Source organism: Pongo abelii, chromosome 2 (assembly GCF_028885655.2).
Source record: "Pongo abelii isolate AG06213 chromosome 2, NHGRI_mPonAbe1-v2.0_pri, whole genome shotgun sequence".
NCBI lineage: Eukaryota > Metazoa > Chordata > Mammalia > Primates > Hominidae > Pongo > Pongo abelii.
In genome coordinates, this window is record NC_085928.1 from 122,094,640 (window position 1) to 122,111,748 (window position 17,109).

General features: G+C 36.0%; 1 protein-coding gene across 1 annotated transcript in view; it reads left to right on the forward strand.

Moving 5' to 3' along the window:
* Positions 1-15,618, forward strand: part of DYNC1LI1 (dynein cytoplasmic 1 light intermediate chain 1) — a 44,977-nt gene extending 29,359 nt beyond the window's left edge. The window contains exons 5-13 of the mRNA XM_002813961.6: positions 581-750; positions 4,511-4,604; positions 6,946-7,081; positions 8,452-8,563; positions 11,066-11,125; positions 11,261-11,305; positions 11,929-12,049; positions 12,989-13,144; positions 14,692-15,618. Coding sequence (XP_002814007.1) covers positions 581-750; positions 4,511-4,604; positions 6,946-7,081; positions 8,452-8,563; positions 11,066-11,125; positions 11,261-11,305; positions 11,929-12,049; positions 12,989-13,144; positions 14,692-14,801 — 1,004 coding nt within the window. The 3' untranslated portion in view covers positions 14,802-15,618. The remainder of the gene's footprint in view (positions 1-580; positions 751-4,510; positions 4,605-6,945; positions 7,082-8,451; positions 8,564-11,065; positions 11,126-11,260; positions 11,306-11,928; positions 12,050-12,988; positions 13,145-14,691) is intronic.
* The last annotated feature ends 1,491 nt before the right edge of the window (positions 15,619-17,109 follow it).

Consider the following 17,109-nt stretch of genomic DNA (forward strand, 5'->3'; position numbering starts at 1 on the left):
TCACATTTACTTTATATTTTTTAGTGACAGTTTTGACAACCTTGCAAATAACTCCTAAAAACTGATCAGCACTGGTAATATTTCATTAAGTTGTACCAGAGTTACAGAATGAGCATGGCCCAAGATTGAGCCTAGGTAAAAAAGGAGAGACCTGAGTAAAGGGTTTAGTGAAAGAAGTTAGTATTAGAAAATCATCTAGACTATCTTTTAAGTTGTGAGATTTTTTTCTCCCACATTTATTTTTCTTTTATCCATACAGTGCCCTTTGTGAATTAGAGAAGGTAGAGAGACAAAACTAATTGTGACTTGACCAAAATATTTTGCATAAATTGAGCCAGGTCTAGATAGAACCCTACTTTGTAGAGCCATCCCATGCAGTAGTAGTATTCTGTCTCCTAATTATTAATGTGGGTCCAGTGTTTGTATATTCTCTTTGAAATAGGTTTCTCAAACCCTTTTTGTTTCTTCTCTTACATAAGACTTACTATAAATTCGGGTAAATTTTATCTTTAGATTATGGCAAGAAAAGTTACCTGCTGAAATAAAGCAATTTCTAAATTGTGTTTACTTTGATTTTCAGTGATTAGAGACTTCCAAGAATATGTAGAGCCAGGAGAAGACTTCCCGGCTTCTCCTCAGAGAAGAAATACTGCGTCACAAGAAGACAAAGATGACAGTGTAGTTTTACCTCTGGGTGCGGATACACTTACACATAACTTGGGCATTCCAGTACTAGTAGTTTGCACAAAGGTTAGTTTGCTTCCTGGGGATTCTGCAACTGATATTCACTGAGGATGAACAACTGTTTTGTTTTCCAGGTTTTTTGGAGTTAACACATAGTTCTCCTAGATGATTTTTTGTTAACAAACAAATAATAGTTTAAAGTATTTAATGATATTAACATGTTGCTTTTGTGGTGTTAATTATAGTTTCTTTGAAAGAAAATGTTATTTTAAATACTTGTGATTGAATTTCATTTTCATAATTCCAGTCGAACTTCATTGTGTGATCAATCAGTTTAGTAGAAATAATTACAGGTAAAATGATAGTTTATTGGTTTTTATAAAATTATTTTTCAACATTAATTTTTTTTTTTTTTTTTGAGACGGAGTTTTGCTCTTGTTGCCCAGGCTGGAGTACAATGGCACAATCTCAGCTCACTGCAACCTCCGCTTCCCGGGTTAAAGCAATTCTCCTGCCTCAGCCTCCCTAGTAGCTGGGATTAACAGGCGCCCACCACCACTCCCACCTAATTTTTTGTACTTTTAGTAGAGACGGGCTTTCACCATGTCGGCCAGGCTGGTCTCAAACTCTTCACCTCAGGTGATCCACCCGCCTTGGCCTCCCAAAGTGCTGGGATTGCAGGTGTGAGCCACTGCGCCCAGCCTCAACATTAAATTTTTATATATTCTCTAATATTAGAGGATTATATACTTAAAGTAGACTTTTAAACATGTAGCAGCACTCATTATATAAAGTTGACATGCAGTCATCAAGGGTTTCTGTTTTTTAAAGAGGTTCCGATAGGACCACTATTATCAAAATTATATTATTGGTTATTTCACTGTGTATATTTTGTAATAAAATTGTTTCCTTTAAAAATAATTAATAGAAGGCTAGGCGTGGTGGCTCACACCTCTAATCCCAGCACTTTGGGAGGCTGAGGCGTGTGGATCACGAGGTCAGGAGATTGAGACCATCCTGGCTAAAATGGTGAAACCCCTCCTCTACCAAAAAAAAAAATAAAAATTAACCAGGCGTGGTGGCGGGCGCCTTTAGTCCCAGCTACTCAGGAGGCTGAAGCAAGAGAATGGCGTGAACCCAGGAGGTGGAGCTTGCATTGAGCCGAGATCGTGCCACTGCACGATCTGTAGCCACTGGGCTACAGAACGAGACTCCGTCTCAAAAATAAATAAATAAATAAATACATAAATAAAAATAATAGATTAGCTGGGTGCGGTGGCTCACGCCTGTAATCCCAGCACTTCGGGAGGCTGAGGTGGGCGGATCATGAGGTCAGGAGATCGAGACCATCCTGGCTAACATGGTGAAACCCCATCTCTACTAAAAATACAAAAAATTAGCCAGGCATGGTGGCAGGCACCTGTAGTCCAGCTACTCGGGAGGCTGAGGCAGGAGAATGGCGTGAACCCGGGAGGCAGAGCTTGCAGTGAGCTGAGATCGCGCCACTGCACTCCAGCCTGGGCGACAGAGTGAGACTCCGTCTCAAAAAAAAAAAATAAATAAATAATAATAATAATAATAGATCAAGTTCATGTTCTCCCCACTTGGTCCTAAGTGTGTTTTTACTGTTTGTAAGTCATGGAATAGTTAAGAAAATGACAGAACATAAGTCCTTTTGAGACCTGAAATTAATGCTTTTTATTATGTAAAATTTGCGCATATAAAATTAAAGGAGGGTATAGAATTTATTCATTGTTGGAGTAAAATTGATTAAAAAAATCCAAAACCTAGCTTAGGTTTTACTTTGCTATAAAAATTATCCATAACAAAGGAATGGAGTGACGGTACTTAAAATAATTAAGTTAAAGTCTGCCATCTGCTTTCAAATGGTGGTTCTGGTATAGTTAATTGTTACATACACCTTTTCTGTAAAACACTATCTTAAAATCTCACACTGAAATCCTTCTGTGTGCTTTGTTTTTTATTTTGTTTTGGTTGGTGAAGAGCTGTTTGTTTATTGGAAGTTGGTTCCATTGGTTCCATCAGCACTACTTGCCTTATGAAAAGCAGTCTTATTTTCCAAAAGAAAAATGTTAAGCTTAAAGGGTCCAGAATCAATATCAAATGAGTCATAGAGTCATAACATTTTCAAACCAGAATAGATCATCTGCTGTATTTCATAAAATCTAAGACACTATCAGATGTATTTCAGTTTATGAACTTTTAAAATGTGTAGGGGTATGGGGAAATGTGTGTTTCCAAGGGAGAGAAGTATTGGTGGTTCAACACCATCAGTTTAAAGACTCCGGAAATGGAGATTTCTCTTAGTCTTAGAAACTTAGTCTCTCTAAATTTCTTAAGTCCAGATCCTCTGATTTCAGTTAAAAAAAAATTTTTTTTTTTTTTTTTTGATATGAAGTCTTGCTCTGTCACCCAGGCTAGAGTGCAGTGGTGCAATCTTGGCTCACAGCGAGCTCCGCCTCCCGGGTTCATGCCACTCTCCTGCCTCAGCCTCCCGAGTAGCTGGGACCACAGGCGCCCGCCACCATGGCTGGCTAATTTTTTTGTATTTTTAGTAGAGACAGGGTTTCACCGTGTTAACCAGGATGGTCTTGATCTCCTGACCTCCTGATCTGCCCACCTCTACCTCCCAAAGTGCTGGGATTACAGGCATGAGCCACCGCACCCGGCCTTAAAATATTTTTATTTAATACTAAACCACCATGCCTTTCCAAAAGTGTCAGTAAGTCAAAGTATAATTATTTTTAATCATTTGAAATCACTGTCAGTATTTGATAAAATGGGCAATGAAATGCTCATCATAATTATATAATGAGACTCTGTTCTGTGCCATATATATGTTTTTATTTTCGTTTTTGTGGAGAGTTTTGCTTTGTTGCCCAGCTAGCCTTGAACTCCTAGGCTCAATCCTCCCGCCTCACCCTCCAAAGTAGTACAGGTGCATACCACTGCACTCTGTTAGGTTTTTTTTGTTTTTGTTTTTGTTTTTTGCTATTACGTATATATATATATATATATATATATATATACACACACATATATAAAACAAGAAAATTACATAGCAGATTTAACCCCAAACTAATATTAGGTGTAATGACCATTATTAAATGTTTATTTTTATATTTTACACCTGCAATTCAGAAGGGTTTTGGTGAAATATTTGGATGTCATGATGTTTGAACATGCCTTCTTTGTATTTTTCTTAGCATTTTTCTGTAGCAAGCAGAATTCAGAATTGTCTCATTGATTGTACAGGCGACATTTCAAAAATCAGTTGTAGTTTCCTTATTTTGTTATTAGTGAGATTGTAATAAGAGTGAATAAAAGCACCAGAAAAGAAATTAAGGTCACTTGAGAATTATCAGATAAACACAGGAACAAAGAAGAAATGGTGAGAAGTAGAGACTCCCTGGATGTGCAGAAGTGTATTATAAAACTAAAATAGATGTTAGATTTTTAAAAACTTTGTTCCAGGTTATAAGTAGTTGAGTTAGCAAGTATGATTTCTTAGAACAAGCTAGGCTTGTTATTCTTCTTCCCTTATGTACTAAAACTTTGTCTTTGGTGTTCTGACCAGATTTAACATTAACGTTGAAGTTAATGCTTTTTAAAAAGATAAAATTATCCATTAGTCCCTCCAACTAAAAGTTCATAGGGTACTTGATATTCTGTGTCCTGCTGTTCATTTACCATATCAGAGTGGTACTTTTATGATGTTCCCCTATCCAGAATTGAACTGTTTAAATTACTATATTTAGTTTTGATTATTTTAAATGTATTATTTTTAATTATTTTAACTTAACAGTGTGATGCCATTAGTGTATTGGAGAAAGAACATGACTACAGAGATGAACATTTTGATTTTATTCAGTCACATATCCGGAAGTTTTGTTTACAGTGTATCCTTTTAAGTACATTTATTGATTCAGTATACCACTTTACCTGTTTTTGTTTTTTAAAGTTAAAAGAATTAAATTGATGGACTTGAGAAATTCTGTAAACATTTCTCCTTCTGCCTCTGGTTGGAAATTTCATTTTAGTTCCCAAATTATTTATATTTGGATATTTTGAGACAGAAAAGCAAATATTGAAGTATATTACTTTGATTTGCTGTGTTTAAAGTATGCTTAAGAAAAATAATTATCAATTATATGTGGAAAAGTCTAGTAAGCTGTATGTAGTTATGAACATATCTGATTTAAAAACTGTATTTATTGGTGGGTAGTAGGGCAAGGTCAATATTGTGTTTTTTGTGTTTTCATTTTTAATTTGTTTAGTGTGTTGTCATCTTCTCCACATATAGCCTAACAGTGGTTTCAAAATCTGGCTCTGCCTATCTAGACATATTGGATTGGAGTATTCCAAAGTGAGGCTGGAGAATCATCTAAACTTTAGAAACCTTCCTGAAAAATCTGTCATAGAAAGTCTTGTTAATCTAGATTGCAAGGATTAGGTGAGCCAGTGAGTAATAATTACAGCTAAAATAGGGAGAAAATGAAGGTTAAAAGTGAATACTTTTTAGAGACTTTACTGTTGAAAACTTGGTTACACCTTGAATGCACTGAAGAGATCAGATATTTTGCAGTTGCATTCCCCAGCCAAAGTTTTTGAGTCTGAAACGTTAATGAAATGATTATTAGGAATAGATAGTAATGAGTAATACACACGTTTATGGTGTCTACAAATTATAAATCATTTTTATTAGTGGGTGTTTAATTTAAGGACCACTTAAAGCCCGAATAAGATCACTTGACACTGACAGTTTCCCTTTCCCCTTTTCTCTTCAGTTCTTTCTCGTTATAGGCCTTTCTCTTCTCATGTCACCAAATGGCTGAGTTGGTTGAGTTAAAGGGTACTAGTCTACCATAATGTCTTCAAAAATAAAATAAAAAGTGGGAGTAATTGTAGTATAGGTATCTATAGCCTCTTTTTTATGTTATCTTTGGGGATTAGAAAATTTGAGAATAAACAGTCTCTTTAATCATTTATTTAATGCTATACTTAAAAATGTAAATACAGAAATGTAATCAGAAAGGAAGCTTTCTACAAAAATAATTAGAGACTGTTAGAGCCAGTTGATTTTAAAAGAATACAAAATGTGAGAAGTCATCTCAAGATAATGAGCTATGTATTTATCAGTGACAGACTGACAGTTCAAAATCACCTTTATTTTATTAAATTTTTAATTGCAATGTAAGTTTTTCAGTTACAGAAATCTTCCAAATTATCATAATTTGGTTTTCATTGTGGGGAAGAGCATTAATGCAAAGTTAATACAGTTAAACTTTTGCCTAAGATTATGTTTGTCTCTACCATGTTAAAGTTTCATATCAAAGTAAGTTTAGTAAGTTGTATTTAGCAATACTGCTTTTAGGTTCATAAGCCTCAGGTCATGTCCCAGAAAATATGAGTATCCCAGTTAAGAAGTTAGACTGTACTCCCAGCATTTCCCCCTTGGCCTAGGTCACCATCTCCCTTGGAGAAACAAGGGCCAGTGCTAGAATGTGGGTGGTCATAGAATTTCTGATAGCCACTCTGAATCCATCATCTGTCAGTGGTCACATTTTCTATGGATGTCTTAATATTTGTATCCACTGTGTCTTTTGGATAAACGGTCAAAGTTAGGCTCTGCTTTAATACATCTTCATGTGAGGTTGTGTTACTTCAGGTTTTGTCATGAAATGTGCTTTTGCCTTGAGTTATTCCTGAAAGCTTCCTAATTGGTACCTGCTGGCTCACCTTTCAACATTGGGTTTCTTTTGCCCTCTCCAATGAGTCTTCTGAGCTTTATCCCTGAAGTCTTTAATTCCTGGGTTTTGTAAAAACTACAAAGAGACACTGTTAACACACCATTTTTGTTGAAAAGGCAAACAAAACAGCTGTTGATAAATAATATCCCCTCTATGAAGTTTAGGAAAGTTAAAATCATAAAAATTGTCCTTTCATGTGCTTTAAATATAGAAGTAGTCGTGGTGTCAGTATTTCTAGATTTACCTTTACTTCTTAATGAGACTTCTGCCTTCCTAAGTTAAATTGATTATGTAAAAATTCTTTTATTAATTGTAGCCAATATGAAGGTAGTATTTTTTACTTTTGAAGGTCTTGCTTACCATATAATACACCTTTGGAGTTATTTCTGAAACTAAAATGCATAGAAATAAAAGTTAAGCTGAAAACACAGAATTTTATGGTATTTGCTCATGACATTTGTCCAGAATTTTCTTTAACCATATTATTCAGATGGTGCAGCACTTATTTACACTTCAGTAAAAGAAAACAAAAATATAGACTTAGTATATAAATACATCGTTCAGAAACTATATGGATTTCCCTATAAGATTCCTGCTGTTGTTGTGGAAAAGGATGCAGTATTTATGTAAGTGGACTCTTAAATATATAATTTTATCATGTATTATTGCTACTATTTGATGGTGAATCATTATTTTCAGTTTTGAGATGGGACCAATAGACCTTTCCATGATGAGAAAATGAGACTCTATCTGTTCCTAGATTTTTTGTTTATAACCTGTCTTGATTTATCTGTTATTGCCTTTTAGATTTACTGCTGGCCTGAGCCCTTTTTCAAAGGTTTTTGAGCTAAACTGTCTAATTGATTATGATACATAAATGACCAAATATGAGATCTAGACATGCTTTTAAAAGTTACCTGGCTGAGCACGGTGGCTCACGCTTCTAATCCCAGCACTTTGGGAGGCCAAGAGCAGATCACCTGATGTCAGGAGTTCGAGACAAGCCTGGCCAACATGGCGAAACCCTGTCTCTAATGAAAAATACAAAAATTAGCCCAGGTGTGGTGGTACACACCTGTAGTCCCAGCTACTTGGGAGGCTGAGGCATGAGAATTACTTGAACCTGGGAGGCGGAAGTTGCAGTGAACCGAAATCGCACCACTTCACTCCAGCTTAGGTGACAGAGCGAGACTCTGTTTCAAAAAAAAAAAAGAAAAAAAGTTACCTGAATAGTCCAGGTGCAGTGGCTTGTGCCTAAAATCCCAGCACTTTGGGAGGCTGAGGTGGAAGGATTATTTGAGCCCAAGAGCCCAAGACTAGCCTGAGCAACATAGTGAGACCCCATCTCTACCAAAAATTTAAAAATCAGCCAGATGTGGTGGTACACACCTGTGGTTCAGCTACTTGGGAGGCTGAGGTGGGAGGATCACTTGAGCCTGGGAGACGGAGGCTGCAGTGAGCCATGGCTGAGCCACTGTACTCCAACCTGGGCAACAAAGCAAGACTCTGTCTCAAAAAAAAAAAAAAAGGTAACCGTATAAAATTGGGAGGTAATAATTACTGCCCCCTTCCCCCAGGTTAACACTAATGACATTTTTAATATTGGTAATCTTTTTTGAGACAGGGTCTCACTCACGTTGCCCATCCTGGAATGCAATGGCGCGATCTCGGCTCACTTCAGCCCCTGCCTCCCAGGCTCAAGCGATTCTCCTGTCTCAACCTCCTAAGTAGCTGGGACTACAGGTGCATGCCACCATGCATGCCCAGCTAATTTTTTTTCTTTTGTATTTTTGTAGAGATGGTATTTTGGCATGTTGCCCAGGCTTTCATTTTAAGTAGAAATTAGTAAAGCGTGGACATCATAATGAAAAGCTAATTCGTTTTCCTTAATTGTTCAAATTTACTTCATAAAAGTGTTCCTTTTACATGATCTTGGACTGAATGAAAGAATGACTATATAAATGCTTGAGAATTTATCATATGTATTTCTTTCCAGTCCAGCAGGGTGGGATAATGATAAGAAAATAGGAATATTACATGAAAATTTTCAAACATTAAAAGCAGAAGATAATTTTGAAGACATCATAACTAAACCACCTGTTCGAAAGGTAACCATTTTAGTAAATAATCTCAATATTTAGACTTTAGACTAACCTGAGGGGAAGTCCATACTTTAAAACTGAACGTAGAAAGGCAAAAATGTCCTTTTCCATCTGGAGGGTTTCTAAGTATAATTTTGGTGTGTTTCTAATGTACAGTTTACATAAGGATTTGTTTTAGCAAAATATGAATCAGCTATTCAGCTAATTAAATCTTCGCCCTTGGCATATTTATATTAGCAATTGTTAGTGCAGAATCCACATTCTAATATAGTGCTTTGGAAATCAGAGATTGGCATGAGTGAATATGTGGATCTTACAGAGTTTGAATAGATAGAAGCTGTGAACTTGCCAACCTAGAGCTTGGCCAAGAGCCAAGAAAACATTGCTAGAATAATTCTGTTGGTTCTATCTATTGAGGCAAGTCTTGGATCTTCTCTCCAGTTAGTTACCCACATTAGCTCACAGCTATCCAAGAACTCAATTATATATATATATATATATATATATATATAATATTTATATATATATTATATTTATATATATATATTATTTTATTTATTTTTTTTTTTTGAGATGGAGTCTTGCTCTGTCACCCAGCCTGGAGTAAAATGGCGCGATCTCAGCTCACTGCAACCTCCGCCTCCCAGGTTCAAGCGATTCTCTCGCCTCAGCCTCCCGAGTAGTTGGGATTACAGGCACCCACCATCATGCCCGGCTAATTTTTTTTGTATTTTTGTAGAGATGGGTTTCACCATGTTGGCCAGGCTGGTCTTGAACTCCTGACCTCAAGTGATCCACTCACCTCGGCCTCCCAAAGTGCTGGGATTACAGGTGTGAGCCACTGCACCCGGCCCAGTGTTAGTCTTGACTCTAACGTATCAATCTATCCAATCAGATCCCAGAAGATACACTGCTTTCCTGTATCTTGATTTCATGCAGTGTATAATGTTCTATAGATAGAGATGTTTCTGAAAGTTCTATAAAAATGAGTATTTGCATAAATAAATTGACTATCCCTAATCTGAAAATCTAAAATGCTCAAAAATCTGAAACACTTTGAGCTCCAACATGACTCTCAAAAGGAAATGCTTATTGAAACATTTTGGATTTTCAGATTACGGATGCTGAACTGATAAGTATTAATGCAAATATTCAGCAATCTGAAACACTTCCACTTCTGGTCGCAAGCATTTCGGATGAAGGATACTCAACTTGTAGTACTTCTCACTGACTGACTTTAATCTTGACATATATATCAAGAAAAAATAATTTTGATTTAGCATATAAGAGTCTTCAGAATCCAAACACTCATAATATAAAGCATCCATCTTCTGTTTGTGGGTTATTGTTAATAATAAGAAAAGGTCAAATGAAAAATCGGTGCGGTATTTGGTTTGGATGTCTATTAAAAGAAATGCATGCATAAAAATAAAATAGCAAAAATATTTTGCATTCTTTTATTGAGCATCACCTCAGGCCGTGTTTAGGTTCTAAGTGCTAAATGGGAAGGAGAGTGATACCTATAGTAAACCAATACATAGACATCTGTCAAGTAGTGATAAGTGCTACAGAAATAAAGCAGGATGTAGGGAGAATGAGCGATGGGACTGGGCTGTGAGGGATGCTGTATATGAATGATGGGGGAAGGTCTTTGATAAAGGGGGGAGAATGCTGAAGGCAGAGGGAACTAAAAGTGTACATGCCCTGAGGCAGAAATGTATGAGGAAGACAGAGGCAGGAAAGAGCTGTGGGGAAGGTTAAGCTAGTTGATGAGAGGCAGAATTAAGTTACTGTGGGTCTTTATCATTAGGCTACAGTAAGGACTTTAGGTTTCATTCTGAGTTAGATGGAAAGCAATTGAGAGGTTGAGCAGAGGAGTGATGTAATCTGACTTAACCTTTTAAAAGAATCACTGGCTCCTGGGAAGAAAATAGATTGGGTATGTGTTATACAGCAAGAATAGAAGCAGGAGACTTTTGCAATTCCTTTTCCTAGTTATTCAGCTCATAGAAGAGCCATTATGTTTTTATTTCAGAGAAACAAGGGAGAAGTTGCATTTCACTTAACCAGGATATTACTGGCCCTTTTAAAACACCCTAACTGCTGTTTAGCAAATTTTATAAGCATGATTAATATGCTTGTGACTCTAGGATTGTGCTGTTCAATACAGTAGCCACTTGCCTCGTATGCCTTTTAAATGTAAAATTAGATAAAATTAAAAATCAGTTCCTTAGTCACACTAGCCACATTTCAAGTGCTCAGTAGCCACTGGTGGCTAGTGACTGCCATATTGAACAGTACAGATATAGAACATTTCCAAAACTGTAGCTAGTTACTGGACACCTCTGCTGGAAGCCTTGGGAAGGGCAGCTCACGCATGTGAATATAAATATAGTATAGGTAATGTTCAAATTCTTGAACTGTTTTTTAATTAGTCCAATCTAGAGAATAAGTTATTGTGTTAGCATAATATATTAAATTTGCTCATTTGTGCATTGCTCATTTCAGTTTGTACATGAGAAGGAAATTATGGCAGAAGATGATCAGGTGTTTCTTATGAAGCTACAGGTATGAAATTATATCAGAAGCAGACTTAGTATGGTTAATGAGTAAACTGTTCTTGTGTGTATTTTCTTTAAAAATACACCAGTATATGCTATGAATGTCTAAACCAGGATTCTTTTGATTTTTTTTTTTTTTCAGTCCCTTTTAGCAAAGCAACCACCAACTGCAGCTGGAAGGCCTGTGGTCAGTATTACAAATTTTGACAAAATGATTAAAATGCAGTACATATTATTTTAGTTCTTTTTTCTTAATTATGTACATATTTCATATGGGTGTGCTTTGATACAAACTTGAATTCAGAATTCTTCTGTAATTTGTGAGATTTTAAAAGTGTAAAGATCTATTTGTAACGTTTGTTGTGTGTCAATACTCAGCCATTTATATGTAATTGTATAAATTCTCAAAACCGCCTTATGAGGCAGGACTGTTATTAGCCCCATTTTGCAGATGAGGAAATGGGAACCTTAGGGAGGACATTGTGGCTTGCCTGAGATTATAAAGCTAGTAGAATACAAGTCCAGATCGGAAACCAAATCTGACTCCCAAGCTTCTAACCATACATCATCACTCAATATGTTCTTTATTTTCTATGAGAGGAAAAATTCGTATGTTAAAATGTGATGGGTCTCTGTCTGGCATTCTCTAATAATGAGGACAGGATTGCTAACAATTTTGTCAATGGCTTGCAGTGTAAAAGTACCAGTAGAACAGGGGATAGTTGCAAAGTAATTTCTTTTTACAATAATAACTTTTGTGAAAATGAAAGTTTCAGGTTTTTATAATTGTATTTTCCTATTTTTACATAGGATGCCTCACCAAGAGTCCCAGGAGGCTCCCCGCGAACACCAAATAGATCTGTATCATCTAATGTTGCCAGCGTGTCACCCATTCCTGCTGGGTCAAAAAAAATTGATCCAAACATGAAAGGTACATCTCTTTCTAGGAGATAACAAGACAATACATTTTATAAGAGAAATAAATCTATCTAAAATTCCACCTTTTGCCATAACTATTTTCATTCTTGTGTAATATCTTTTAGGCTTTGTCTCTATGGATATATAATCTCATAGTTAACCAGATTGTAAACCATTTTACAGTGTATTTGTGATATATCATCATTTCCATGATAAAAGTTTTGTTATATTTAATCAATTTCCTGGTAGATCATTGAAGAAATACACATTTACACTATAATAGGTAATCTGCAATTAACATAAAGAAAAAAACTATATGCATAATAGTTATTTCTGTGGGAATAATTGCCATAAGTGGGATTCGTAGGTCAAAGAGTTTATGTTTTTATGCCTTTGGATAATATTTTTTCAAATGGATTATTCAACTTTGCTTATCATCAACATTGAGTGTTGCAATTTTACCACAACCTAATTAACATGCTTTAAATACTACCTAATAAGAGTTTTTCCCCTAGTATTTTCCTTCTATTTGTGTTTCTCTTCTGTGAATTGTTTATTGCTATCATTTGCCCATTTATCTCTGGGAACTTCTACCAGTTTTCATATAGGATTCTGTAACTTTTCCTAATATTTGAGGCAGTTTCTCAACAATTCTATATTTAAAGAATCCTTTTCAAAAGGGAGATATATATTAGTATATAACATCTTTTTGTTTAAAATACCTTTGGCCTTTTAAAAATAACATTCTAATTTTTAAATAATTATTTTACACTTAAAGTTTACTCATTAGAGAAATTACTCAGCATCAAAAGATCAAACTAGACTTGAATTTGGAATATAAAACTCTTAAATTTTAAGTTTATTCACTTTCTATGTGTGATTACTATAATAATAATTTAAGGAAGAATCTTATGTTTTGGCTAAAGCTTTTTGTTTTTTGATTTTTTTATAGCTGGAGCTACAAGTGAAGGCGTTCTGGCAAATTTCTTCAACAGTTTGTTGAGTAAAAAGACTGGCTCTCCAGGAGGCCCTGGTGTGAGTGGTGGTAGCCCTGCAGGTGGGGCTGGAGGTGGAAGCAGTGGTTTACCACCATCCGCCAAAAAGTCAGGTATGCTTATGGGGAGCAAGTCACTTTTTTAAAATAACCTAATAAGAGATTATATCTCATTATTGAGATATAATGAAGTTCACTCATGTAAAGTGTATAATTCTGTGGTTTTGGTATCTTTGCTAAGTTGGGCAGGCCATCACCATAATCTGATTTTAGAACATTTTTATCTCCCCAAAAGAAACCTTGAACCTTCTCTCTTTCCTCTGTGGATTTGTCTATCTGGACATTTCATGTAAATGGAGTCATACAATGTATGGCTTTAACAAATGTTTTTGAAGGTCATACATGCTGTAATATGTATCAGTACTTCATTTCTTTTTTTTTTTTCTTTTTTTTGAGACGGAGTCTCATTCTGTTGCCCAGGCTGGAGTGCAGTGGCGCAACACTGCAGCCTCCGCCTCCAGGGTTCAAGTGAGTCTCCTGCCCCAGCCTCCCGAGTAGGTGGGATCACAGGCACCTGCCACCGTGCCTGGCTAATTTTTGTATTTTTAGTAGAGACGGTGTTTCACCATGTTGGCCAGGCTGGTCTCGAATTCCTGGCCTCAAGTGATCCGCCCGCCTCAACCTCCCAAAGTGCTGGGATTACAGGCGTGGGCCACCATGCCCGGCCTTCATTCCTTTTTAATTGCTGAATAATATTTCATTATATGGCTATACCACATTTCATTTATCCATTTACTGCGTGATGGACATCTGAGTTTCGTCTACTTTTTGACTATTACTAATATGGTGCTGCTTTGAACATCCATTTTTGTGTGGATATTTGTTTGTAATTCTCTTGGGTAAATACCTAAGTGGAATTATTGGGTTGTGTAGTAACTCGGTTTAAACAAAGGTTTTGAAGAACTGCCAAAATGTTTTCCAAAATGCTGTATCATTTTAAATTGTCATCAGCAGGTTAGGAAAGTTCATTTCTCCATATCCTTGCCACATTTTTATTGTCATCTGTTGTTACCACTCATTCATCTTCTCTAGATGCTAAATTTTTGTTGCTATTTTCTGTTTTACCGTTCTTATTGTCCTATGCCTTAAAAAAAAAAAAAAAAACCTTTATGAGATTAAATGATAGGTGCCAGTTACACCTCCATTTGGTAACAGATCCACAATTTAAAATGAGGGAATTTGTTTTTTCTTGAAATTTATATTACTTTTATTTTTTAGACAGTCTCACTCTGTTGTCTAGGTTGGAGTGCAGTGGTGTGATCTCAGCTCACTGCAACCTCCGCCTCCCGGGTTCAAGCAGTTCTCCTGCCTCAGCCTCCCAAGTAGCTGGGATTACAGCAGGGTTTCACCATGTTGGCCGGGCTGGTCTTGAACTCCTGACTTTAAGTGATCCTCCCGCCTTGGCCTCCCAAAGTGCTGAGATTACAGGCGTGAGCCACCACGCCGAGCTTGAAATTTTTAAATTAAGGGTTGTTTATATAACTTAGTGTGCTAAATAAAGTTAATGAAAGTGTTAGCACTTTTTAAATGAAGAGATATTGGTGAAAACGATACTTTCACTTATATCTAAATCTTGTTTTTTTTCTTTTTCTTCAATGTAGGCCAGAAGCCTGTCTTAGATGTTCATGCGGAACTAGACAGAATTACACGAAAACCAGTTACAGTTTCTCCCACAACACCTACATCTCCTACGGAAGGAGAAGCTTCTTGAAGATACCAAATAAAGCCATTTATTCTGTTTTCTGGGATAATGTAAACATGCCTCTGCCTTTTCCTTCAAAAGTGGAATTAGAAAGCTGGAGTGCTTCTTCAGATGGACTAAATTTATGTCGTATGTGTGTGTGTATGTGTGTGTGTGGTTACCCATTTTTTAGAAGGAGCTATACAGCAGAAAAATTCTACATTATGTAGGATTGCTGTTTGCATTGCCATTTTGCATAAGAAAGTAATTTTTGATTTTGAAAATCTCAAAACTTTTAGATCTGAAATACAACCATGTGATCGATTATATTCTAAAGGCTATTTAAAACGTAAAAGGATTTAGGGGAAGGGCAGAAAACATGCAATTTGGGCATTTGACTGACTTGGAAGTCTAAGCTTATTTTAGTTATAACTATTAAAATCATTTTTAAAAATTTGTTAGTTTTGCTGACAGAGAAAAATCGTCAGTTGTCAGATTTTGCACACCAAAATAAATGTACCACCACACACGGAATATGCTAAGAAAACTATCAGATAGCGTTTGATATACTAGTCATTGTCTCAATCACTGATCCTGTAAGTTGTCATCAAAATATGATTTAGAAATATTGGCCAAGGTGTTTCTTTAACTGAGAAGAAAAGAAAGCACACTGCCTAAATGTGTAAAAGAAAAATGCAGAGGTTATTAAAATGTAAAGAGGTAACAATCTTTGGATTTGTCTATACATATATATATATATATATATATATGGCTTTGCCTTAATATACCCCCTTTTTTGTTTGTGACTTTCAACTGTAATCAGTTAATAAAGTATTTATTCTCTGCATTCAGGTTCAAATAACTTGTTGCATTCTCTTATGTTTAAATTTACATGTGTCAGCTAATAAATGAGATTCATTAATACAGTCATCCCTTGGTATCCATGAGGGATTGGTTCCAGGACCTACCTCAGGTACCAAAATCTACAGATGCCCAAGTCCCAGATATAAAATGGTACAGTATTTGCATATAACATTCACATCCTCCTGTTTACTTTAAATCATCTCTAGATGGTAATACCTAATTCACTGTAAATGCTATGTATATACTTATACTGTATTGTTCAGAGGAAAATAACAAAAAAGGTGCCTGTTTAGATGCAATTTTTTTTTTCAAATATTTTCCTTCTGCGATTGGTTCAATCCATGGATATGGAACCCACGGATACAGAGGGCTGACTAATTTAAAATGTTTGACCTAATTAATAATATTAAGCTTTCTGACCTTCTAAGAGATAAATGAATACACACGTGTATGTATATGAGGATAAAATGGTGTTCATGGACATACAAAAATTTATGAAAACATTTTGTCTGATAAAATATTTGAGATAAACAATGCCAGTGATAAAATCTTTAGTCCAGAAAGGGTTCCGCAAAAAGGGTGGTGTAGATTCTCTCTAAATCAGTACTTGATGAAGTAAGTGGAACTAATGATAAAAGGAAAACTTCAGACAGTATTTGGTATACTTGGATATATCTGCTACCTTGTTTGCATGCATAAACCAACTCATTCTGTGTGTGTGAGACATTGAACATGTACTAGAAAATCCTTGAAATTAATTGTTGTTACTTCAATTTACTGTAATTGTTCACTCTGGGACTTAGTTTAATCTTAAGACCTTGCATAGATCATGTTTAAATCTGAAACCTTCACGCCTGTAATCCCAGCACTTTGTGAGACCAAGGTGGGTGAATCACGAGGTCAGTTCAAGATCAGCTTGGCCAACATGGTGAAACCCCGTCTCTACTAAAAATACAAAAAATTAGCTGGGCGTAGTGGTGGGTGCCTGTAATCCCAGCTACTTGGGAGGCTGAGGCAGGAGAATCGCTTGAAGCTGGGAGGCGGAGGTTGCAGTGAGCTGAGATCCCACCACTGCACTCCAGCCACAGTGACAGAGTGAGACTCTGTCTCAAAAACAAAACAAAACAAAACAAAACAAAACTGAAACCTATTTTTGTACAATTTTTTGCAAGGAAATTTGTTTGAAAACTATTTGTTTTTAAGCAAACTTTATTGAAGTATACAATACAGAAAAAATGTACAAGTGTATGGTTTGAAGTATCACAAAGTGACCACATATAACCAGCACCAAAATAAGCAACAGAACATTACCCAGCACTTACAGAAGCTTCCAGTGTGCCCCCTCAGTCAGTATCCCCACCCACTAAGTAACCACTGCCTAATTTACAAATACGCAGATCAGTTTGGCTTATTTTTAAGCTTTATAAAAATTGAATCTTACAGAGTTAATATTATTTTAGTGCCAGGTATCTTT